The sequence below is a fragment of the Pan paniscus genome, chromosome 17 (genome assembly GCF_029289425.2).
Source record: "Pan paniscus chromosome 17, NHGRI_mPanPan1-v2.0_pri, whole genome shotgun sequence".
NCBI classification, from domain to species: domain Eukaryota; kingdom Metazoa; phylum Chordata; class Mammalia; order Primates; family Hominidae; genus Pan; species Pan paniscus.
Window position 1 is genome coordinate 39,213,175 of NC_073266.2, and position 25,759 is coordinate 39,238,933.

Consider the following 25,759-nt stretch of genomic DNA (forward strand, 5'->3'; position numbering starts at 1 on the left):
TTTTGTTTTCTAATTTATCCCAGTTAAATTAGCCTGGGAAGATCCAGAAAAGGTTACAGTTAATATTTAATATTTTTTGATAAAGTGGTTATTGGAGAATGTTGTGTGGTGCAAGTCAGCAGTGGTTTTTCTGATACTTAACCCCAGAATGATATAGGTCTATGCCCATCTGGTCTCTAGCAGTGCTGGACCAGTGCAGCTTTCCTGATGTGGGGGCCTGCCTCTTTAAAACTTGAGTACGAAAGAGCAGCTCAGAAATGTGTGTGCTTTCATAGAGTGAATTTGTTCCCAAAGAGCTACAGTTTTTTATTTAGTCATTTTTTCATCAAATGTTCATCAACAACAAACAAATTTGCTTGTTCTGCCCTCTCTTCAACCATCCTTCCCTTTCCCTGTCTGTATCTCTTGCTTCTGTCCTTCTGTCCCTGCCTTTGGTATTACTCCGTCACCTTGCCATCCCTTATGCTTCCTTCTTCTGTTTCCCTTCCTCCTCCACCTTGCTGTGTCCTCCTCTATAGTTCTCCACCTTGTGTACTCCCATCTCCTGTCTCATCCAGCCTCTCAGTTCCTGTCCTGCCTGTCCCTCCATTCCAGTCCCATTCAGTGCCTCCATCCTGTCCCATGTACTTCATCTCACATCCCTCTTAGTATTCTATTACCCCCACTCTACTGTAGTTGTTCGGTCTCTTCTCCTGGCCAGCACCTCCTTCTCTTCACATCCAGCCCCAACTCCTGCCCCATCTCATCCCCTCCCATCCTGCCTAGTCCCTCCTTCCTGTTGTCCTGACCCTCCATTAGCCCTTCTGTCCTTTCTGCCTTATTCCCTAAGTAGGTATTTTAGCACATATAATATGCCTGTTAGGCAGGGCTACAATAGTGAACAATACAGAAAAAATAGTGAATAATTGTGAACAAAACAAAAAAATAAAATCTCTGTTGTTATGATGCTTTTATTCAAAGACACTTCACAGTTTGTAGCTGCCGTACACATATACATACAATATTACCAGAGGGTGATGTTATAGCATCCTTATTTTAAAGATGAGGAAATCAGAGGTGCGATTCTGAACTGGATTTTGAACGCAGACCTGTCTTATTTCAAAACCTAAGCAGTCTTTCTGCCATTTCAAACTGCTATATAGATAAAACCTCTAGAGAATTCTAAAGGGAAATTCTGGGATTCCAGTAGTGGTGTTACAGATTTTGTGTCTTATCAAATCCTTTTTGATAAAAATAGACAATTAGATTAACATAACCAAAAAAGCCACAAACATCTATAACAAAACTAGGTTTCAGAGTAACCTGTTGAACCCTAAATATGAATGAGTAGAGATAAACCACTGACAGCTATTGAGTCTGCATCTCTTCGTATGGGAGCAGAGAGAATTAATGAGGCATCTGATAGATCCGAGAACAGGAAAGCTCCAAAACAGCTAGCAAATATTCATTGGCTAGTGTGGTAGACAATTGTCTTAGCAGCACCTGAACCTGAGAGAGTTCCTGAAGACTCCAGTTTGGGATGAGAAAATAGGTCCATGCTAAAGTCAGAAAGGATGGAACTAGTGTGGGCCTTTAAACTCAAAACTAACCAGCCAAAGCTCCCTTCCAAGGCAGAGCCTCACTTTGAGGAGAAAGTGCTGGGAATAGAAACAAAATTTAGTAGGACGGAGACAGTAGGGACAAAGGAAGGAGAAGGTCCAGATAAAATTTAGAAGAGATCATGGTTAAATTCCCATACACAGTTATTATTGAAAAAAGGGAATAAGGAATAGAACTTCTCTACAGATAGTGAAAGTATATCAGGCCAGACATGGTGGCTCATGTCTGTAATCCCAGCGCTTTGGGAGGCCAAGATGGGTGGATTGCTTGAGCCAAGGAGTTGAGACCAGCTTGAACAACGTGGTGAAACTCTGTTTCTACTAAAAATACAAAAATTAGCCAGGTGTGGTGGTATGTGCCTGTAGTCCCAGGTACTTGGGAGACTGAAGTGAGAGGATCTCTTGAGCCCAGGAGGTTGAGGCTGCAGTGAGCAGAGATCACACTACTGCACTCCAGCCTGGGCAACAGAGTGAGACCCTGTCTCAAAAAAAAAAAAAAAAAAAAAAAAAAAAAAAAAAAAGGCATATCAGAAAGATATGTGCAGAAAAATGATGAAAACTGTACTTTTATAATTTAAAATGAGCTAAAAGGCTGGGCACAGTAGTGTGTACCTGTAGTCCCAGCTACTCAGGAGGCTGAGGCAGGAGGATCACTTGACTTCAAGACCTCTGGGTGTAGTGTGGATGTCTGCACTAAGTTCGGCAAGGATATGGTGACCTCCTGGGTGAACCCTAGGTTGCCTATGGCGTGGGGAACTGGCGCAAAATCAAAAACAGAGCAGGTCAAAACTCTCGTGCTGATCAGTAATGGGATCATGCCTGTGAATAGCCACTGCACTTTAGCCTGGGCTAATGTAGTGAGACTGACTCTTAAAAAAAAATTGCAAAAAACAAAAAATGAGCTAAAAGAAATTAAGAAAATGAAAAAAGTATAAGAGAATGAAATCAGAAATGAGGTGATATACTTAGGAAATAATTAAAAAGAAGTGAAAAAGTCATAAGTGAAGACTAAGCTGGAAGGAACACAGAGCAGAGCAAATAAATGCAAGAGATAATGGCTAAGAGAAATAGAAGGTGAAAAAGCAGGAAAATTTTAAAAATAGGAAAGGTGAAAAGTATTTCAGAGAAAGAAATAAACATTAAATAGCCTCTCTCTCTCTCTCTCTCTCTCTCTCCCTCTCTCTCCCTCTCTCCAAGAGAGTCCTTGTAGAAAGGAAAACTAAACCCAAATAAATGAAATGAAACAAATATGAAAATTTGTAATTTTAGAAAAATTTTCCTGGAATTAAGAAAACAATTTGAAACTAAATTTTGAAGGGGCACATTGCATACCTGGGAAAACTGACCCAGAACAGCAAACATTGGGCTATATTCTGGTAAAATAACTGAATCTTCAAGATGAGAGAAAGTATCCAGGAAAAAAGACCAGACAGGTTATTGGTGCTAAAGGAAAGAAAATTATTTTGCTGTTAAGAAAAAAGTCTCATCTCAGTGTTTTATGCCAGAAAACAGTGAGATAGCATTTAAGATACTCAAGGAAAGAATATAAGCTGAAGATTTTATATGTAACCAAACTAACTTTCAAGTATAACTGTGCTATGAATATGTGAGAATTCTTGTTCCCATGAGTCCTAAGTAATTTGCTAGATAATGAGTTTCAGACAACCAAAATGACTGTAGAGACATCAAGTGAAGGACTAGTGATCATGGAATATGTATTGATTTGTTAAACTAAGATTAAATGAATGTTGTAAAGGAAAGGGTAGAATATATAACAATTATATGTTCTAACAATGTAAATTATAGTTGTAAAAAATGGGGTGGAAATTGAGCACATGAAAAGTTTAATATGCTGTTTGCCTTTTAGTTGTATTAACTGGGACTAAATATTATTATTTTAGATCAAAATATTAGGAAAGAGTAAGGACACATGAATGACTAATTTCAGTATTGCACATATTAGGGAACCAAGTTGAGATTTTATATATATAAAAATATATATTTTTATATATAATATATATTTATATATTATATATATTTATTTATATATTTATTTTTATATATTCATAATATATAAATATATTATATATAAATATATATTATATAAAATATATAAATAAATATATATAATATATAAATATATATTATATATAATATATAAATAATACATAATATATAAATATATTTATATTTATTTATATATATACACACACATATATAATATATAATAACTATTAGGACAATACAAACTATATTAAAGCAGACAATGTAATGATAAACTATGAAGTTACAAATAAGTGTTACCTATATAAAAAGGGAATAGGATGATATAAGGGGCAAAGAAGGAAGGGAGACCTCTTTGAATATGTCTTGTTTTATAGATTTGATTTGAAATCACATACATATTTAATACAATTGTAAAACGAAATTAAATTTAAAAAGGAAACTCCTCAAAGTGGAAAATGAAATGAAATAAATGAAACTAAGTGTGTTTCTGTTAGCATAACCATGTAGAGAGAAAATTCCAAGTAATTTTTTAAACACAGTTAATTTTTCTTTATATCTTCATAGGAAGAATAGACCCTAAAGAACTGCATGGAAATGAAATGTTTAACACTTTTCAGAAATCTTATTGCATGTAGTAGCGTTGATATTGTTATTCCGAGATTGTTAGATGTACCAAAAAACAAATGAGTACTTGTGTGATAATTCTGTTACTCCTTTGACTTTGAGAATCAGAATTATCAGAGTTGTAAAAGGAGATGCAGATATAATATAGAGGAGGTGAAGTAAAAACCCTGTAGTCTTGAATTTGAATGAAAAGAGTGTTTGAATGTATGATTTATGCTTCTTTAAAAACAAAACAAATGTCTTCTTTTGAGAAGTGTATGTTCATATCCTTTGCCCACTTTTTGATGGGGTCGTTTGTTTTTTTCTTGTAAATTTGTTTAAGTTCCTTGTAGATTCTGGATATTAGACCTTTGTCAGATGGGTAGATTGCAAAAATTTTCTTCCAGCCATAAAAAAAGAATGAGATCATGTCCTTTGCAGGGACATGGATGAAGCTGGAAGCCATCATCCTTAGCAAACAAACACAGAACAGAAAACCAAACACCGCATGTTCTCACTCATAAGTGGGAGTTGAGCAATGAGAACATGTGGACACAGGGAGGGGAACATCACATACTGGGGCCTGTCAGGGTGGGGGGCAAGGGGAGGGAGAGCATTAGGACAAATATCTAATATAATGCATGCGGGGCCTAAAACCTAGATGATGGGTTGATAGGTGCAGCAGACCACCATGGCACATGTATAGCTATGTAACAAACCTGCACTTTCTGCACATGTATCCCAGAACTTAAAGTAAAATTAAAACAAAACAAAAAAATGTCCCAAACAAAAGCTCCTATTTCCTAGCTGTATTCATGAAAATGCCTCCACTGTGACCATTTTAGTAATAACCAAACTTAGTGCCCAGGTTATGGTTTTCAAGCAGGCTTTCTCAATAAAGAGCCAAGGCTTTTTGGAGAAATGGCTAATTCTGACTCTTTGACAAGAGGTGAACAAAATGAGCCTCGTACCAGGTAACAAGGAAGCTGTCACTGGTTTCTAGGACCATGTTAAAAGGACCTAGCAGCCAACTTGAAGGGGTTCTTGCTGACTATATACAGAGGGCTGACGAGTTATTAAAACTACACCAATTAGTAAAATTCAAATGGTAAGAAACTTTGTAAGATAAAGAACTGTTTTTTCAACAAATAATTTGCAAAGAAAAACATGTACGTGTGGACTTTATGTGGATCTTGATTTAAACAAACAAAAAATTGATAATTTATGAGGTAATTGGAAGTTTGAACACTGGAATTTTGTGATATGTAACTATTGTAACTTTGGGTGAGTTGATAATAAATAGCATTGTAGAATATGTTATCAAAAAAAGAGTTCTTATTGTTTGGAGGTACATACTGAAATAATACTGGAGGAGAGAATGGGTAGGGGAATAAAGGAAACAAGATTAGCCATGAGCTGATAATTGTTACAAATGGTTGATGGGTACATGAGGATTCAGTATGCTGTTGTCCACTTTTGTATCTCTTGGAAGTTTTCCATAATAAAAAGTTGAGGGGAAAAAACAAAGAATGTAGCCTCATAGAGTTTGAGATGATAATGGAAAATTCCAAGTGAAAATGTCTAATAGGCTGTTAAAAAATTAGAATTAGTATGTGTATGTGGGGGTGAGCGGTAATTTTGTGTTTTCAAAAAAAAGGTGATAGTTGTCAAAGTGGGTTGAATTTTCGACGAAGAAGAGTAAAAACCTATGGAATAAAATTTTGGGAAAATGAACAGGTTTAGGAATATGAGGAAGGGAAGGAAAGGAACTGGCAGAAATCAGATGATTCCAAAAAGGGTTTAAACATAGATGTAAGCTTGAGCCCTTCTTGGCCAAATTAGTTTATTTTTTTATTTTTTATTTTTTTTAGACATCCAATTTTCTTTTTCAGGCTATATTGATGATAGATTTTAGACTACTTGAGTTGCAAGTTCTCAAAATGTACCTTACAGATTTCAGAAGTAAGGATTGAACATCAAAATAGATTTTTATGAACTCGTATGAATAGGATAGACTTTATCATGATTTGTCTCATATTCTTGTGGAAGTAGTTTTATTATTATTTTAAAAGATATTTTTTAACATTTGTACTTATTCAAATAACCCATTTCAGTATGGTTATCCTTTGAAAGTTTTTTCATTAGTAATAAGTAAAATCATTACTTTAAGCATATAAAAACTAGTGATTGATTTTATGGTATATACTTTAGACTTGGAAACATGAATCTATTTTTTTCCCCAAGACTTTAGGTAAAGTTGGCCGAGTACAACAGATTTATTCAGACAGTGATTTAAAGGTGGAAGTTTGTGGAACATCTTGGACATACAATCCAGCAGCAGTTTCCAAGGTGGCATCTGCAGGATCAGCCATTAGCAATGCATCTGGTGGTATGTTTTATATTGTGTTTCTTTAAGAGTAATGTGGTTTACATTAAAACCTTTGCTAATTCCCCAGTTCTCATATACAGATAATGTTGTACATGTGCTTGGCTTTGTCCCAGATTACACAGCCTTACTTGAATGTTGACCACCTTTTAAACTTTCACTAAAAATTTTTGTTTTTTATAATGTGTTGAACAACCTTTATTCTGATTGAAGTACTCCCTGGAGAAGTTCCATAAAATGTGTGCTTTTTCTTGGGCATATCAGGGGATTTTCCACATCAAATTTGAGATTCCTAAAATTCAGGATTCTACTCTTTAGTCAGAACTTTTGTTTTCTGCCAAAGAACCATCACTTTCTTAGACTTCTTTATTTTTTCTGTATTTCCAACATTATTGCTAGCAGATGGCTTTCCTTCCTGTATATTTTTACATATCAGTTATTTTTTCTCTTACCATTTAATGAGTTGTTATACATGCTACCGTGAGTAGAAACTATGCTAAAATGTGAACATCCTGGATGCTTGAGTTGACTCTTTCACATAGTCTTTCTTTCCTGTGCTCCAGCTTTGTATACACAGACTCAGTTCATTTTACAACATATTACAAGTTACTGTGTGTACATGTTGTCATCCAGAAAAGGAGATAGAACTATAACTATAAATAGTAAGAAACAAAAGGAAAACATAAAGTGACTTCCAATTTTATTTTTGTCCTGCTATCTGCTTCCTCTGCCTTTTTGTTTATTCTTTCCTGCTGTAATTTGCTAGTATGCTTAACATTTAAATCCAGTGTTTATTTTTACCTTGAGGTTAAATGACACCATAGTAGGTTGACTACATACAAAGTAAAAGAGTGAAGGACAGTTAATAGCCTACTCTCAAATTATGTGGACTTGGCCCACTTTGTCATTTGTCCCTTGCCCTATTTTGTGATTTCTCTGCTTTATAATAAGTACCCCAAGAATTAAGGAGTTAGAGCTTTGTAGCTTGATTGATATTATTTAATTGATTGATACTATTTAGAAAAAAATAGTATTGATTGATACTATTTAGAAAAAAATATCTTATGAAAGGGTTTAGGTATATTCATCCCTGGTTCATTGTTGTTTTTGTCAAAACCAATCATTTGGCACTTACTGAAAGTTATTAGCACTTAGATGTCCAGTTTCAACCTAAAGAAAATTGGTTTGACCCTAAACTATGTCCCCAGATATTACAGAGATTGTTACTTTTGATCATAACCATTAATCTGTTGAATTATTTTAAAGTCTATAGTATTGAGCTCTGAGAGTCACTGTAGTGTCCTTAAAACCTGAAAGGAAGTTTGTATCATTGTGGTACTCCCATGGTAGTGTGTTTATTCATAAACTTCTTATGATGACTTTTAAATCTTGAATTATTATTAGTATATAATGCACTACTTTTTCTAAAATTATAATTTGATATACATGAATTGGAGAAAACTTGGAATACTTAAGGGCTTGCATTTAATACAGCTTTTTATGTAGTGATTATAACTTGCATGGGTAGAAAAATAACATTAATGATGGAAAGAATAAAATAGGAAAAGATTATAGAAATATTGGGTAATACTTGTTTCTTAGTAGTTAAGGTTTGAGATCCTCCTATATTAGCAGCTTTATTTGATGCTTTACAGAAAGACTCTCACAACTCCTGAAGAAATTATTTGAAACCCAAGAATCTGGTGACCTCAATGAAGAATTAGTTAAGGCTGCTGCCAATGGAGATGTTGCTAAAGTGGAAGATTTGCTTAAAAGACCAGATGTGGATGTGAGCATTTTAAAAATTATTTTGAAGCATACAAAAAGTAGAATAGTATAATGAACCTTATCCTCAACAATTACTAAGATTTTGCCAGATGTGCTTCATTTATTTCTTCTTTCTTGTTTTTGTGAAGTATTTTAAAGCAGACATCAGACATTCTTCAGTGTGCATTTCTAAAAAAAACAGACATTTTTGTATTTAACATTATGACCTTTGTTATGATTGACACACTTACATTTTGGTTTTTAAAGACTAGTATCCTTTTGGGAAATTCAGCGATTTTTTTTTTCCCTCATGTAAACATCATTTTATGACATCTTCTAAGTATATTTTAGTGAATTTTATAAGCAATTTTCTTTTTATTTTTAATTTTTGTGAGTACATAGCAGATGTGTATATAAGCAATTTTCAATCCTTCTTTTCAAAATATTTAATGTAACTCCTCTCCACCCCAGTGATAGTTGACTATTTCACAATTTATAAGGCAGATGAATTAAAGGCCATATATTTTATAACTCTTCCTAGGTTATGTTGTGTTTTTGCCATTCATTCAAGCTATCTTTTAAGTGGGCAGTTTTGATTCTAGTCATTGTGCTTTGGCTTTGGCATTGATACCTTGCTGGCACCAGTATTACGTTCGGTGTCAGCCAAGAAGTTGTAGTTGGAGTGACAATTTGAATCATTCTCACTGTGTTGTAAGGGTTTTTGTTGCCATACCTTTCTTTGGATGTTTGTTTGTTTTTAAGTATGCTAGACAGTTTGAAGATGAGATCTATAATTGTGAAGTATTAATGTCTTATTTCTCCTATAAGCTCGACATGTTAGCTTTATTATAGAGAAATCAATTGTAGCAATACAGCACAGCAATTTGTCGATTGGTTATGAGCTATGTAAAAATAATTTGCTTCAAATGTTGAAGTACCAAGTATTTTTTGTGTTTGAAAGATAGTCGGATTTCCTTTGTATTCCAGTCAAGCAGATTTAGGTTTTACTGTACTTAAGTTTTTTCTTCATTTACTTACTAAATTATTTTAAAATTATTTTTTAAGAACATTATAGTACTAAAAATTTAAAGGAAAATACAGTTCTATAAGATTTGTTATGAAAAATAACATCTCCTCTTTCTCACCCCTATTTTCCTGTTCTACAGAGGCAGCTATTCTTAGCTGGCTGATAGCCTTCATATTTACCTCTACATTTTCCAGTAACATACCAGTATACCTCTGTTATAATGTCTTAATTTTCTTTCTTCCTTTCCTTTACCTTTTCCTTTCCTGGATCTTTTGATACCTCACTGTGGAAGGTGAGGATTTAGCTTTATTTCACCACTTCCATCCCATGCCCACAAGACACACACATACTGTTTCTAGCTTCATCATGTAGTTATATTGTAATTTTGTTTGGATTAAAATTAGTTGTGTATGTTATATAAATGACATTCATAGCCATGCTGTGGAGTATATTAGGTTATGTTTTCCTGCCTAACTTTTTGTTTTAATTGGAGTTCACAGTTGTCATTTTTAAAAAACTGAAGTATAATTTCCATACAGTGAAATATGTGGATCAGCCAGTTTTGACAAATGCATACCACCCACGTAGTCCACACCTCTATTAAGATGTAGAATATTTCCTTCATTCCTAAAAGTTACTTGTGGTCTTTCCCAGTCCCTCTTTACCTTACACGTAATTTTTATATTTTTTCATTTGTTAGTAATCTGTATTCTTATACTTAATTTCTTCCTAAATTCCTCTTTAACCGTAACATACCTCAATTGCTCGAGACATTTAGGTACAACAGATGAAATGTGTTCATTTTCATCTTCTGGGAGACATTTCTCTTAGGCCTTCTGATAATCTCCGTCTGAACAGGGTCCTCTGCACTGGATGCCCACTTGGAGTATCTTCTCACCCATCATCTTGAGGGTTCCCTTCTCTCCTGTGTTGGATTTCTTGTTTTCTGTATCCCCTGTCTTTTTGTTTCTACATTTTCTCTCTTTTTGGTGAAGTAAGGTTTTTATTAGCTTCTGAGAAAGGATGCATGGGAAATAGACCTTTAATATCTGAATTTTTTTTAACTTCACAATTAAGTTTTAGATTGGAATAGAGTTCTAGGTTAGAAGTCATTTTCCTGTAGAATAATTTCAGAATTACTATTGAGAAGATATAAGCCATTCTGATTCCTGATCTTACATGTACGCTGTTTTTTCTCTCAAGCATGATGATATTTTGTCTTGGTTAGCATTAAGAACTTGCACAATGATGCACCTTGATGTGGATCTGTTTTCATCTCTTGCTTTAGGCGTTTGACTTTTTAGAACTAGAAATCATGTCATTCATATCTGCAAATTTTCTTTAGTTATTTTATTGGTTATTCTTGGACTGTTCGTCGAATTTTCTTTTTTTTTTTCCTGTTTTTTTCTTTCCTCCACTCCTTTTCTGAGAGGTTCCTTAACTTAATTTTCCCACCCTTTTTCCAAGGTTTTTATTAATCCATCAATTTTAAATTTCAAGCTTTTCTTGGTTGCTCTTTTCACATTCCTTTTGATAGTATCATGTTGGTATTTAAAGAGGATACAATGTCATGTCTTTCCTTACTGAACATACTAATGATAGGTCTTTATAAGAAAACATTTTCTTGTGCCTGCTTAAGTTTTTGTCTCTTCTAAGTTACTTTTTTCACGTCAGAGCCATTCCTTAGATATCTGGTAATCCTTGGTTGTTTGTTCTTCTATAAGAGGGGACAAATCTCCAATCCTTGGTTGTCCATTCATATCTCAATAGGACCTTAACAAGCTGATTGATAGCTCTCCTCACTTGGACTTGTTGACTTTGCATTATGGTGATTGGGTGTGTAGAGTTTTGGGGGATCTCTAAATACCATCCTATAGCAATCTATTCTCTACAGTTGTTCAAGTTTTCCTGTCTAGGGATGAGATGCAGGCAGCTAGTGTTCTGTCCTTGAGTTTGAGTAGTGGGCTTGGAGTGTGACCATTGCACATCAGACTTATACCTGAGGCTCCCCTTGTTACCTATGATGTGCTTGTGTTTGTAGGCTTTGAGTTTGTCTAGGATTCCCTGGGCTCTTTACACTGTGGCTTCCTGTTCTTTCTAAAGTCAGATAATGCTTTTCCATTTGTTTTCTCTCTTTCACAAATGTGTTACTTTTTCTTGTTTTCTAATGTTCTCCCTTTATCTTTATGGATTTTTACCTTTTAAATTATTTTATTGTCATTTTAGTGTGGTTTCAGGAAAGATAGTATATAAACATGTGGCCAAGCTACCATCTTTAACTATCTTTAATGATTTTGTGGATGGGAGTAAAAGGGGTAGAATTAAAGAATTGCACTTGGCCTTGGGTATGTCCATGGGTTAGTTATATACATGTCCACAACATCTGAAGTGAAGGAAAGGTTGGAAATTACTGCTTTATAATAGTTGTATATAACTACCTTGCTAACTTATTTATATATCCTTATTTATTGTCCTTGCAGTTTGCCTGCAAGTTGATGTTTGGTATTTTTGTTGAATTGAATTTATTTATCCCTAGCAGCTAATATCTTTTCTAAAAGTTTTCTTTTCACTTCAGTGCTTTTTTTCATTGAACCATGGACTCAGAGATTAATCTAAAAAGAAATATATATACAAAACCAACTTAACTTACTTCCTTTCTTTCTCCCTTCTTTCAACTTTGCAGATTGCCTAACAGTTATTTCGTAACTCTTTGGACAATGAAACTTTTGTTTTTTAAAACAATGCTTGCTTCCCTTCTCATGTAGTTATCTGAACTATGATATATGGAACACCAACCTAAATTATTCTCGTGGAATCATACAGTATACTAGATTTAAACCTACACTGTATGTATATATTGCCTGTTTCTGATTATTCATTCATTCTTTTTTTTAAAAAATGTAGGTAAATGGGCAATGTGCTGGCCACACAGCTATGCAAGCTGCTAGTCAGAATGGACATGTTGACATTTTGAAGTTACTTTTGAAGCAAAACGTGGATGTTGAAGCAGAGGTAAGTAAACTTGAAAAATATTTTAAGTAAACATTTATTTCCTAGAAATAATACTTCTATATCATGAGATGGATTGTTTTTATTTTTGAAATTTAATATCCAACTAAGGCTTTTCTGATTGAAAATAAAAATCTGACAGAGGCAACTTGAAACAGTTCTTGTCTTTCTGTGATCCTTTATATTTTAGCCATAGTCCTAGGTAAAGATAGGAGTTGAGTTTCATATTACTGTGGTGTAACCATCATGTTTTAGGGAGCTAAAGGTGGGCTCATCCAAGAATCAAGAATCATACTAGGGAAATTGAAGGACGAGGAATATAAATCCACTGGGTCAGAATCTTTTCTGATCTCTGTGACAGTTGGAAACTTTTTTTGTTGTTGTTTTGTCATAACTGAATTAGCGTTTTTTAAGTTTTATTGTTTCTTGACCTTAATGTGAATATTTGAAGAGTTCATAATGCATGTTTATCACCATATGTGTGTATATATGCTTCATTTAATTTAGAATATATTCTTATAAAAGAGAAACACTTCTTAATATCGTTGGAGTCTTGACTGGGGATCTCTCTGTATCTCTATTGTGAAGGATGTCTTGCTTTGTCTTACTTAACTACTCATTACTAAAAATGTATTTGAATCACACTTATTTTAGTATAGTGCAAGATTATTTAGAATAAATCAAATTCTAGCAAATTTAAATTAGGCAGAATGTTGCAATTTTGTCTAAAAAACACTCTCATCTGTGAGTGCTTAATGAGGACTTGAATTGCTGAGGGCTAAATTGGTGGATCAACCTGATTTTACTAATTAAAAAATTTAAAAAGATACATATTGGAAAAGAGAAGCCTTTTCTAGTCTTACGTTACTTTTTCTTTTTTCTCTAATTGTATGTATTTTGAATTGTTGGACAGCTACTAAAGAGCCTGTGGTTTTTAAGGGTAAACAGGTCATCTATAATGTTGGAATTTTCTGCTGCCTAGAAATAACTTGAAATTAATTAATTAATTAATTAATTTTTGAGGCAGAGTCTCACTCTGTTGCCCAGGCTGAAATGCAATGGCGTGTTCTCAGCTCACTGCAACCTCTGCCTCCTGGGATCAAGTGATTCTCATGCCTCAGCCTCCCCAGTAGCTGCGATTACAGGCGCCTGCTACCACACTTGGGTAATTTTTGTATTTTTAGTAGACACAGGGTTTTGCCATGTTGGCCGGGGTGGTCTCGAGCTCCTGACCTCAAGTGATGTGCCTGCCTCAGCCTCCCAAAGTGCTGAGATTACAGGTGTGAGCCACCACGCCTAAGAACTTGAATTTTAAATTAGCATATTGGATATCTATGAATTATACAATAGTTTTATTACTATGATGTCTTTATGAATGAGATTATATAATTTGATGTTACTTTTGCACTAGTAATTTTTAAGTTGCATCTTTCTTGATTGTAAGTTTAGGAACCTAGTGTGTGTTACAAGTTTTGTTTTGGTAATTAAAGTTAATTTTAGTGTTTTGTATATAGAATATAATTACTTTATTTTCTTATTATTTTAGTTTTATTTGGTGGAATGGTATGAAATTTCTTGAGCTGAATATCTGATTTTTAATTTAGTGAATCCAGAAACTCCAATAGCAACAACTACTGAAAAACCAAAGTCCTTCTGATTACAGCTAATAAGGCAAGAAGCTGAAAAACCACATTTCTTTTTGCCTAAGTTTCTTTTTAAAGTATGCTTTCAGATTCAGAATTTAATCACCAACCTGGCAGCATGGGATTATTCATATATTTGTGTTTCTAGAGATTTTTGTTCACATGAGAGGTTTTGTAGAATGGGTTTGCGGCTGTGGAATTAGGAATGAAATTGGCACTGTTTTTCAAGAGTAATTTTCTTTCTTTCCTTTTTTTTTTTTTTTTTTTTTTGAGACAGAGTCTCCCCCTGTTGCCCAGGCTGGAATGCAGTTGAGTGTTCTTGGCTCACTGCAACCTCTCCGCCTCCCGGTTCAAGTGATTGTTGTGCCTCAGCCTCCCGAGTAGCTGAGATTACAGATGTGCACCATTACGCTGGGCTAATTTTTGTATTTTTAGTAGAGTTGGGGTTTCGCCATGTTGGCCAGGCTGATCTCTAACTCCTGACCTCGAGTGATTTCGCTTACCTCAGCCTCCTGAAATGCTGGGATTACTGGCATGAGCCCCATGCCTGGCCAGATTTTTTTTTTTTTTTTTTTTTTTTGATACAGGGTCTTGCTCTGTTGCCCTGACTGGAGTGCAGTGGCATGATTATGGCTCACTGCAGCCTTGAATTCCCAGGCTCAAACAATTCTCCCACTTCAGCCTCCCAGGTAGCTAGGACTACAGGTGTGTGCCATCATGCTTGGCTAATTTTTAAAAATTTTTATAAAGAGATGGTCTCACTATGTTGCCCAGTTTGGTCTCAAACTCCTGGACTCAAGTGATCCTCCTGCCTTGGCTTCCCAAAGTGTTGGAATTACAAGTGTGAGCCATTGCGCCCAGCCTCTTTTTTTCTTAATTGTACTCAAATACAAAACAAACAGTTAGTTAATACTATAAACATGGTATGATGGGAGTTGAAGTGAGTCTTGGTAGTCTAGATATTTATAAATAGTTTTTTTTTTTTTTGAGACGGAGTCTTGCTCTGTCGCCCAGGCTGGAGTGTAGTAGTAGCGCGATCTTGGCTCACTGCAAGCTCTGCCTCCCGGGTTCACGCCATTCTCCCGCCTCAGCCTCCCGAGTAGCTGGGACTACAGGCGCACGCTGCCACACCTGTCTAATTTTTTGTATTTTTAGTAGAAACAGGGTTTCACCGTGTTAGCCAGGATGGTCTCCATCTCCTCACCTCGTGATCCACCTGCCTTGGCCTCCCAAAACGCTGGGATTACAGGCGTGAGCCACCGTGCCCAGCCAAATAATGTATTTTGAAGTTTGCAAACTGACTGCTAACTAGAACGGTGAGATACATGGGACTTTTACCATATTCCTCATTTGGATTTCCATTTTGTGCATTTTTTTATTTTAAAATTCATTATAAGCAGGTGCAGTTTGTAGAAGTGTGAAAAGGGATATTAAGAACACAGTTTCCCAATTGGTAAAGGAAAAACTATATTGAAAAATTGAGTTAAAATATAAATATCGGCCAAATGCACTGATTCACATCTGTAATCCAAGCACTTTGGGAGGCTGAGGTGGGTGAATTGCTTGATCCCAGGAGTTCAAGACCAGCCTGGGCAACATGGCAAAACCATGTCTCTATTAAAAATATAAAACATTAGCCAGGTGTGCTGGCACACAGCTATAGTCTCTTCTACTTGGAAGGCTGAGGTGGGAGAATCACCTGAGCCCAGGAAGCCCAGGCTGTGGTGAGCTGAAATTGCACCACTGCACTCCAGCTTGGGTGGCAGGAGTGAGACCCTACCTCAAACAAGACTACAGCCCAAGACTAAAGCAAAAGTTCATCAAAGTTTAATTTTTCTAGGATATAAGAATTAACATTGCCTATTAAACAACTATATAGTTTGTTTAATACATTGGTTCTTAGCTGGGGGCATTTAGGTTCCACAAGGGACATTTGGAAATGTCCGGAGGCATTTTTAATTGTTACAAGTGGGTGGGTGGAGGAGGTACAGCTGACATCTAGAGGACAGAAGCTAAGGATGCTACTGAATGTCCTACAGAGCTCAGGACAGCTCTCACAACAGTGATCTGGCTTTAAATGTCAGTAGTGCTAAAGTGGAGAAAATAGTTAATTTTGCAGATGCACTTAGATTTGTCATTCATAATTTGCCAGCCTGTTTATAAAGTGATTTGTTTTTTTATCAACTTTTTTATCGTTGGAAATATTAAACATATACAAAAGTAGAGATAATAGTATAATGAATCTTATGTACCCATTGCCCCACTTCAGTTAATACTCATAGCCAGTTTTATCTATACACCTTTCCTCCCATTCCCCCTACTGAATTATTTTGAAGCAGATTTAGGTAGATACCATATTATTTCATTAGTAAATATTTAATATGTATTCCAAAACGTAAGGGCTCTTTTAAAAAGTTTCTCACCTTTATCACACCTAAAAATGTTAAAAAACTTTATTACACCTAAAAATGGTAATAATTGATTTTTTAAAAATCTGATTTTATTAAAAGCTTTGGAGTTAGCAGAAGAATAAAGGAAATAATATATTTTGTTCTCTAGTTATCTCATTTGGTAACCTTTCTTTTTTATATGCATTAGGAAGTAGGCTCAAGAGAGTATAGATCAGGGTCTGCAAACTACAGCTCGCAGGCCAAATCCAGCCCTCCATCTGTATTGTAAAGTATTGTTGAAACACAGCACAGCCATTCATTTATTTACTGTCTGTGGCTCCTTTAGTGTGACAGTAAAGTAGCTGTGTAGTTTCGATAAGAGACTATATGGCCTGTAAAAAGTGAAATATTTACTTTCTGGCCCTTCACAGAAAAGTTGCTGGCCCGTAGCATAGATGACTATTGCAGAGTTTTTGGTTGTTTTAAGCTGTTATCAAACAATTATTTGGTACATAGCATACCTTTGGAACATGTGATAAGATTATATTTTGTTTCCTATTTCTTTTTCTTAGGGAAACCTCAAAGAGCTCTTTTGGAAAGTTGATTGTCTCCATATATTGACCTACTGAATTCAGTAGGATTACATTCTGTTTCTTCTTTAATGTATAGGTAAAGGCATCAAGGACTATGATATCTTAGGTATGTTGATATAGGTGAGCTAATTTTGGATCTGCCGTGGACTCTATTTTTTTCCCCCACTGATGAAGTATAATAGTAAAGGTATGGAGATTTGGATGGGAGATGAGTTTTTAAAAATATGTCTTTATTATGAGTTTCCAAACATAGTACATCTGCTTAAGTTATAAGGACATTTGGGGTAGTTTGGGGTAGTTTCATCATTTAATTAAAAAAAAAACTGCTTCAAATGGAGAAGATTAGTAGTAGGGAACAATACTAGACTTTGTCAGATAACCCAAATTTTTTGGCTAGATGGACTAAGAAAAAAGAAGACTCAAGTTACCAAAATCAGAAATGAAAGTGGGTACATTAATACTAATTCTACAGAAATAAAAAGGATTATAGGAGAGTACTGTGAACAGTATGCCAGCAAATTGGATAACCTAGATGAAATGGATGAATTTCTAGAACACAAAACCTGTCAAGACAGAATCATGAAGAAATAGGAAACCTGAATAAACCTATAACTGGTAAGGAGATTGAATTGATAGTTGAAATTTTCCTAACAAGGAAAAGCCTTGGACTTTATGGTTTCAGGGGGGATTTCTGCCAAACATTTAAAAAAGAACTAATATTCTTTCTCAAACTTTTCCAACAAATTAGAGAGGAGGGAAGACTTCCTAACTCATTCTAAAAAGCCAGCAAAACCAGTACAAAGCCAGAAAAAGGCACTACAAGAAAACTACAGACCAATATACCATATCAACATTGATGCAAAAATCCTTAACCAAATATTAGTGAGCTACATTCAGCAGCATGATAAAGGGATTATACACCATGATCAAATGGGATTTATTCCTGGAATGTTAAAAATGGTTTAACATAGGAAAATCAATTAGTGTAATATGCCACATTAACAAAATGATGGGGAAAAACCGCATAATCTTTCCAATTGACCAGAAAAAGCATTTGACATAATTTAACACCCTTTCATGATAAAAACATTGAATAAACTTGGAATAGTAGGGAATTACCTCAATGTAATAAAAGCCATATATGAAAAACCCACAGTGAACATGATATTCAATGGTGAAAGACTGAAAACTTTTCTTATAAGAACAGGGCAAGGATACCTGCTTTTACCAGTTCTATTTAACAGTACTAGAAGTGCTGACCAGAGCAATTAGGCAAGAAAAAGAAAAGACATCCGAATTGGAAAGGAAATAAAAATTATCTCTGTTTGCAGTGATCTTAGTGAAACCTAAAGATTTCAACAAAAAAACTTTTAGAACAAATTTAGCAGTTTAGCAGAATACGAAGTTAAAACACAGAAATCAGTTGTATGTCTATACATTAACAATGAACAGTCTGTTAATTGAACAATCTGTTAACAATGAATCTTTCAGGAAATTGAGAAAACAACTCCATTTACAATAGCATAAGAATAAAATACTTAGGCATGAACTTAACGAAGGAGATAAGACTTATACATTGAAAACTACAAAATATTGCTGAAAGAAATTAAAGAAGACAGACAACTGGAACTACTTCCCATGTTCATGGATTAGAAAATTTATATTGTTAAGATGTCAGTACTACCCAGAGAGATCTACATATTCAATGAAATTCTGTCAAAATCCTAAAGATGTTTCTTGCAGAAATAGAAAAATCTATCCAGAAATTCATAAGGAATCTCAAGAGAGCCCCAAACAGCCAAAGCAATCTTGAGAAAGAACAGAAGTTGGAGGACTCACTCTTCCTACTTTCAAGACTTACCACAAGGCAACAGTAATCAAGACAGTGTATTACTAACATAAGGGTGGACATAAAGACTGAAAGAAGATAATTGAGAATTCAGAAATAAGCCTTTGCATTAAGGTCAATTGCTTTTTGGGGTCCAAGACAATTTAATGGGAAAAGAGCAGTCTTTTAAACAAATGGTGCTTGGGCAACTAGATATTCATATGTAAAAGAATAAAGTAGGAACCTTACCTAACACTATATACAAAAATAAATTCAAAATACCTGAAAGATCTAAAAGTGCGATATAAAACTATAAACCTTTTTGAAGAAAAAGAGGGCAAAAACCTCACAGCATTGTATCTGGCAGTGATTCCTTGGATATGACACCAAAAGTACAGTCAACAAAAGAAAAATAGACAAATTAGACTTCATGAAAATTAAAAACAACGTGTATCAAAGGACATTTGTCAACACAGAGAAAAAGCAGCCTATGAAATGGGAGAAAATATTTTCAAATCATGTATCTGATAAGATATTAAAATCCAAAATATATATAGACTCTTAAAACTCTACATCAAGAAAACCTAAAAAACTCCATTTGACTTGAATGAACATTTCTGCAAAGAATATATATGAATGATCAATAAGCACATGAAAAGATGTTTAATGTCACTAATTATTAGGGGAATGCAAACCAAAACGACAGTGAGATACTGCCTTACAGCCATTAGGGTGGCTGTTATCAAAACAACCAGAAAAAACCTGTCAGTGAGGATGTGGAGTAATTAGAACTCTTTGCACTGTTCATAGGAATATAAAATGGTATAGCCACTGCTGAAAAGAATATGACAGTTGCACAAACGATTTAAAATTGAATTACAATATGATCCAACAGTTCTGCTTTTGAGTATATATCCCAAAGATTGGAAAGGAAGTCTTGAGGAGGTATGTGTTCACCTGTGTTTTTAGCAGCATTATTCGTAATAGCTAAAGCATGAAAGCAGCCCAGGTATCCATTGACAGAAGAATGGATGAGCAAAATGTGGTATGTGCTTATAATGGTAGATCATTAAACTTAAAAAGAAAGGAAATTCTGACACATAAGATCCTTGAGGCCATTATTCTAAGTGAAGTGAGCCAGTTACAAAAAGACAAATACTGTATGGTTCCACTAAGAAGTATAGATAGTAGTCAAAATCATGGGAACAGAAAGTAGAATGTATGGTGGTTTCCAGAGATGAGGGGGTAGGAGGAATAGGGTGTGGAGTTTCAGTTTTCTCAGTTTTTAATGGGTATAGAGTTTTACTTTTGCAAGATGAAAAAAGTTCTAGAGATGGATGGTGGTGATGGTTGCACAGTGATATGAATGTACTTAATATCACTGAATTGTACATTTAAAAATGGTGAAGATGGTAAACTTTATGTATATTTTGCTGCAATAAAAATATTAAAAAATCATGATGGTTATTTAAGGATTATATTCAACACCCATTTTTATTCTTACTAGTTAATAGTCACTGTGCTAGCTCCTGGAAATAAGGATGACTAAGACACAGTCATAGCCCCCAAGAAGCCCACAGCCAAGTAAAAAAGACTTCAAACAAATAATTATACTATAGTGTGAGAAATGGTATAATAAATTTGTGAGAGTCAGGGGAAATTTCACAGGAGAAGTGATGCCTGAGCTGAGTTTTATAAGATATCTAGTCTCCAGTCCAAGAGGGTGACGACAAAGAGCACTCCAGGTCTAGGGAGTAGCATATGAAAATGTATAGGCTCCCATAAGTTGATAAGTTGGAGCCTGATATCTGAGAGGACTGTGGCAGCAGGCGAGGCTGGAATGGTTCACAGACGTAGGTCTCTAAAGAGATTTGTTTTGTACATAGTAGAGAGACATTGAAGAGGTTTAAACATAAAATTTGTGTTTTACAGAAAGAATTATGACTTTGGTGTGAAGAATAGATTGGGATAAGAAAGTGAAGGGAGGTTGAGTTGTGGTAATCATCCAGGTGAGTAAGAATGAAGGCCTGAATTAGTTTGTGGTAGAGTTGGAAAAGAGAATAGATATGAGCATAAATTGAGGAGTAAAGGCTGTAGAGTTTGGTGATTGCACATAGAGGGTCACAGAGAGGAAGCAGTTGACTGTGACTTACAGATACTGATTTTGTTGACCATATGGTCTGTAGTTCTATCAGCTAAGATAGGCAATACTAAATAAGAGCAGGTTTTGGAAAATGGAGAGAGAATAGGGCAGGGGGATAGAAAGAAACACGATCCGTTTTAGATTTAATTTGAGGCCTCTTTATGAAATTCTTTGAGATAATCTTATAGAGGTTAGCTGTAACCTTGTTCCTTGAAATTCTCTTTTGGTACTAGGAACAGGACAGGCACATGAGCTGTGTTTTAGGTTTATTTGGAGTATTTAAGATGGATTCAGAAGAAAGCAACAAAACTTACAGGTTAAGGTTTTATTATAACTGCAGTTTTCTAATTTAGAAGAGAAACCTGGAAGTAAATTTAATTATATTTAATTGTAATTTTCTAGTGTGCGTGTGTATTTTCCATAATTTAAAAATTATTCTTATTTATTTCCTTTTGACAAACATATCAGAGTTTTTAATTCTTTGGTGTTTATTTTTATGTAAATTATTGACAGCCTGCATTAAGTGTTTCAGTAGTGATTTTCTAACAACCATACAGTGTTAGTGGCCTGATGTTCCCTTTTTTAATGGAAGGTGAATCACAAAATAGGGTTAAAAACTGTAACAGAAAAAAAAAAAAAGACTGGAAGTTGGGAAGATTTTAACTCTAAGATTCTGAATTATATCTGTTACTAGAGAGATTAACTTATGTATACATGCATATATATCTTATTTTTGTTTTGTTTTTTAAAACACTTGTTTTTCTGGGATGTTTGAATATAATGCTACTCAGAGGCACAAGAGTTGAGAGAGGTGCCAAATCCTAACCACAAGACCCCCAGGGAAAAGGCACAAGAGTTGAATCTTAAATCTTACATGTGGTTGTTTGCCAGTTCCTTTCTCAAAATTGATACGTAACAAAAACTGATTCAGCTGGAAATATCAGTAAGGTAGAAATATCCCTGAGTTGTAGGTCCCTACTGTTTCATAAATGATTGTCAAACTGTTGTGGATTCCTACATGAGTGCTTTTACCTTTAATACCTGTTTGAGAAAATATGCAAAGACCAAAAACTACTTTGAGTTCTGTAACTGTTTTGAATGAACTATTTAAGTGCATTTAATCATAACAGTGTTTATCTGTGCTTTCTTTGAAAGTAATTCAGATAATCCTGGGTGCCATATGGATTGTCAGACCCCTTGCAAAACTAGGGAGTCCACGAGGGGCTGGCACAGTGGTATTGGGAATCGGAAACCACTGCTTTGGATGGAGGAAGTCTTAGAGTACCAGGATCAGGGACAGACACATGGTCTTGGTGGGTGTTAAAATTTGCAATGCAGTATTGGAATAAATGCAATACGCTTATACCTACTACCCTTTTCCATCTGCTTCTGGCAAGGCAGTGTGACTTCTTTTCATACTTTTTGGTATAAGCTATGTATACTACCTTCATGGCACAGTGCAGGCAGTTTTTCCCCTTTATAAAGTACTTTCTTTTAGTTGTAAAAAATTTAAGCAATTTGGTCTTTCCTGCCTTCTCATTTCTTCAGAAATATGCCTGTTACAGGAGGTGAGGCAAATCTATTTGATTCTTCTGAAATAGTTTTGGAATTTTTGATATATGGAATTTTGGTAGTTTATGCTTCATTTTTATCTTTTAATGGTGTATTTAATTTTTTTTTCTGTTCTCGAATATACAGAAAAATGTATGCTCATCACTTAACCAGTTTTAATGTGTTGATAAATTGCTCCCCATTAAAGCCAGTTGAGATCACATTGTTTGGCATTCTTTTTTTTTTTTTTCAATCACACAACTCATCTTAGTTTACTTTTTGTGTCATTAAAAAGTCTTTGTAGGACGTGCACGGTGGCTCACACCTATGATCCCAGCATTTTGTGAGGCTGAAGTTGGAGAATTTATTAAGGCCAGGAGTTAAAGGCTGCAGTGAGCTATGACTGCCACTGCATTCCAGTCTAGGTGACAGAACAGGACCCTGATTCTTTTTTTATTGAGAGGAAGTCTTGCTCTGTCGCTCAGGCTTGGAGTGCAGTGGCCCGATCTCAGCTCACTGCAACCTCTGCCTCCCGGATTCAAGCAGTTCTCCTGCCTCAGCCTCCCGGGTAGCTGGGATTACAGGCATGTGCCACCATGTCTGGCTAATTTTTGTAATTTTAGTAGAGACGGGTTTTCTCCGTGTTGGCCAGGCTGGTCTTGAACTCCTAACTTCAGGTGATCCGCCCGCCTTGGCCTCCCAAAGTGCTGGGATTACAGGTGTGAGCCACCGCGCCTGGCCTAGGACCCTGATTCTTTAAAAACAACAACAACAACAACAACAAAAATGGTCTTTGTAAAAATTTTTAAATGGCAAAAAAAATTGGCTTACTATCATGGCTGATAAATGAGGAATGCTGAAAGTTCAAACTGTTGGTTTTATATATATATGTATATATATAAATGTATATATATATAAATGTATATATATAATGTATATATATAAATGTATATATATAAATAAATATATATATATAAAATGATCTAAGTTTATCATTTATCTTTGGGAGTTAGTCACTGTTCAAGTCAGTTTCTAGGTTTTAAAAAATTTTTTTATAGAGACAGGGTCTCACTCTGTTGTCCCGGTCAGAGTGCAGTGGTGCGATCATAGCTCACTGTAACTTGAAACTCCTTGGCTCAAGCAATCCTCCTGTGTCAGCCTCCCAAGTAGCTGGGACTACAGGTGGGTGCCACCATGCCTGGCTCTCTCTACAAGACAGGATCTTGCTATGTTGCCCAGATTGGTATTGTTGGAAATCTTACTCACATTTACAGTTTACTTGGCCTCAAGTGATCCTTCTGCCTTGTCCTCCCAAAGTGCTGGGATTACAGGCATGAGCCACTGCACCTGGTCAAGTTCTCGTTATTTTGTTGTTTCCTACGTTGCCTTTTCTCAAATTAATCTGCTTCTTGGTATATTATTATAGCTTCAAGTTTTTTTTCTTTCTAAAATATTCACTAATTCACATTTCAATACTAATGATTAGGATAAAGATGGTGATAGAGCAGTTCACCATGCAGCTTTTGGAGATGAAGGCGCTGTTATAGAAGTACTACATCGAGGTAGTGCTGATTTGAATGCTCGAAACAAGCGCCGACAGACACCACTTCATATTGCTGTCAATAAAGGTCATCTTCAAGTTGTGAAGACTTTATTGGACTTTGGCTGTCATCCCAGTCTCCAGGTAAAACCTTTAAAGAAACACATCCTGCAGGTATTGCTAGGATCCTATTAAAGGGAAACATTAAGTTCTATGGTAAGCATTCCTTTGTTACCGTTCTCATATGTCATAGTAAATGATACCAAAGGCATAAGATGTTACAAAATTGGCAGCTATTTCTTTTTTAAAAAGTTTTTTTTTTTTAAGGAAAATGCCAATAGATTGGGTTTTGATTGGGCAGGGAGAATGGGGACTTCTTTGTAAAAATATCAGCTTATGAATGGATTTAACTTTATTGATCATGACAGTGAGCTCAACAGCTTAAAGAAGTGTAATAGGCTATATTTCATAATAGTTACTTCATAACTTTAAATTATTTTAATTGTAGCTTTTATTGTAGCTTAGGGACTTTGAATAGTCGTTAGTGTAATCTTCGGAGATTTCTGTTTTGGAAAATGTATAGGATTTTAGAGTTGATTTACAGTAGGATCTAATTTTTGAAGCAATGGTTGCCTAAGAAATGATTATCCCCAGCTACAGTTTTATAACCAGATAAATTAAACCACAAATATATAGAAAATGTAGTCTGTGTCCATTATCTACTTAGTTTGGTTACTAAGCAACTTGTCTTTTGTGCACCTGTTTGATTAAAGTTTCTATACTTAGTAATTTTGTAGCTCCTGAATCTAATTTGCCAACTTTTAGGTTCCTTAACCGAATAGGCTTGAAACAACATATTATTTTTAAATAAAAATGTTCCCTGAAATACTATTTGAATATGTAAAACATAATTTGTTTCCATTGGAAACTCAATAATGATTTTTTAAAAAGTAGGGCAGTGGTTAGAATCATAAGCTGCTTGTAGTTTAGATAATTTACAGCATCCAGGAATTGGTTGCTGGATTGGATAGATCTCAGAGAAGAAATAAAGAACAGTAGTAGTGGGAATGAGGGCTTGAGAAGAACTGAAAGAATAGATTTTGTTCAGCTAGATAATTATTAGAAATTAAGGTTTTTGAAGTGCAGCTGTTTTGGAACTGTTGGGATCTAGAGTATGTCCTTGTAAGTGGGAGGCAGGATTGGAGGATGAGGGAAGAATTGGGGGGGTGTTAATCTGTAAGGAGAGGTGATTTATACCTGCTGACGTTTTTTGTCTGAAATGGGAGACAAGTTCATCTGTTGAGAGTGGTGGGTAGAGAAAGAGTAATTGAGAAGAGTGATAAGGACTTGGGGACCTGCAGAAGGGTGTTCCAATCATGTTAGAAGCCCGTTTCAGGTTGAACACTACAGATTTTTAGTGCCGCCAGATACAGGAGTAGAAGGTAGATGGTAGATGGTTGGATTGAACTTGGGTTAGGAATTCTTTTTTTTTTTTTTTTTGAGGCGGGGTCTTGCTCTGTTGCCCAGGCTGGAATTCAGTGGCGTGATCATGGCTCATTGCAGTCTCAACCTTCAGGGCCCACCTCAGCCTCCCGAGTAGCTGGGACTACAGGTGTGAGCTGCCATGCCTGGCTAATTTTTTGTAGAAATGCCCAGGTTGGTCTCAAACTTCTG

General features: G+C 35.2%; 1 protein-coding gene across 1 annotated transcript in view; it reads left to right on the top strand.

The window, feature by feature from the left end:
- Positions 1–25,759, top strand: part of MIB1 (MIB E3 ubiquitin protein ligase 1) — a 137,349-nt gene that overhangs the window by 57,843 nt on the left and 53,747 nt on the right. Inside the window, exons 8-11 of the mRNA XM_034943473.4 lie at positions 6,453–6,597; positions 8,250–8,383; positions 12,293–12,400; positions 24,032–24,229. Of these exons, the coding sequence (XP_034799364.1) occupies positions 6,453–6,597; positions 8,250–8,383; positions 12,293–12,400; positions 24,032–24,229 (585 nt within the window). The remainder of the gene's footprint in view (positions 1–6,452; positions 6,598–8,249; positions 8,384–12,292; positions 12,401–24,031; positions 24,230–25,759) is intronic.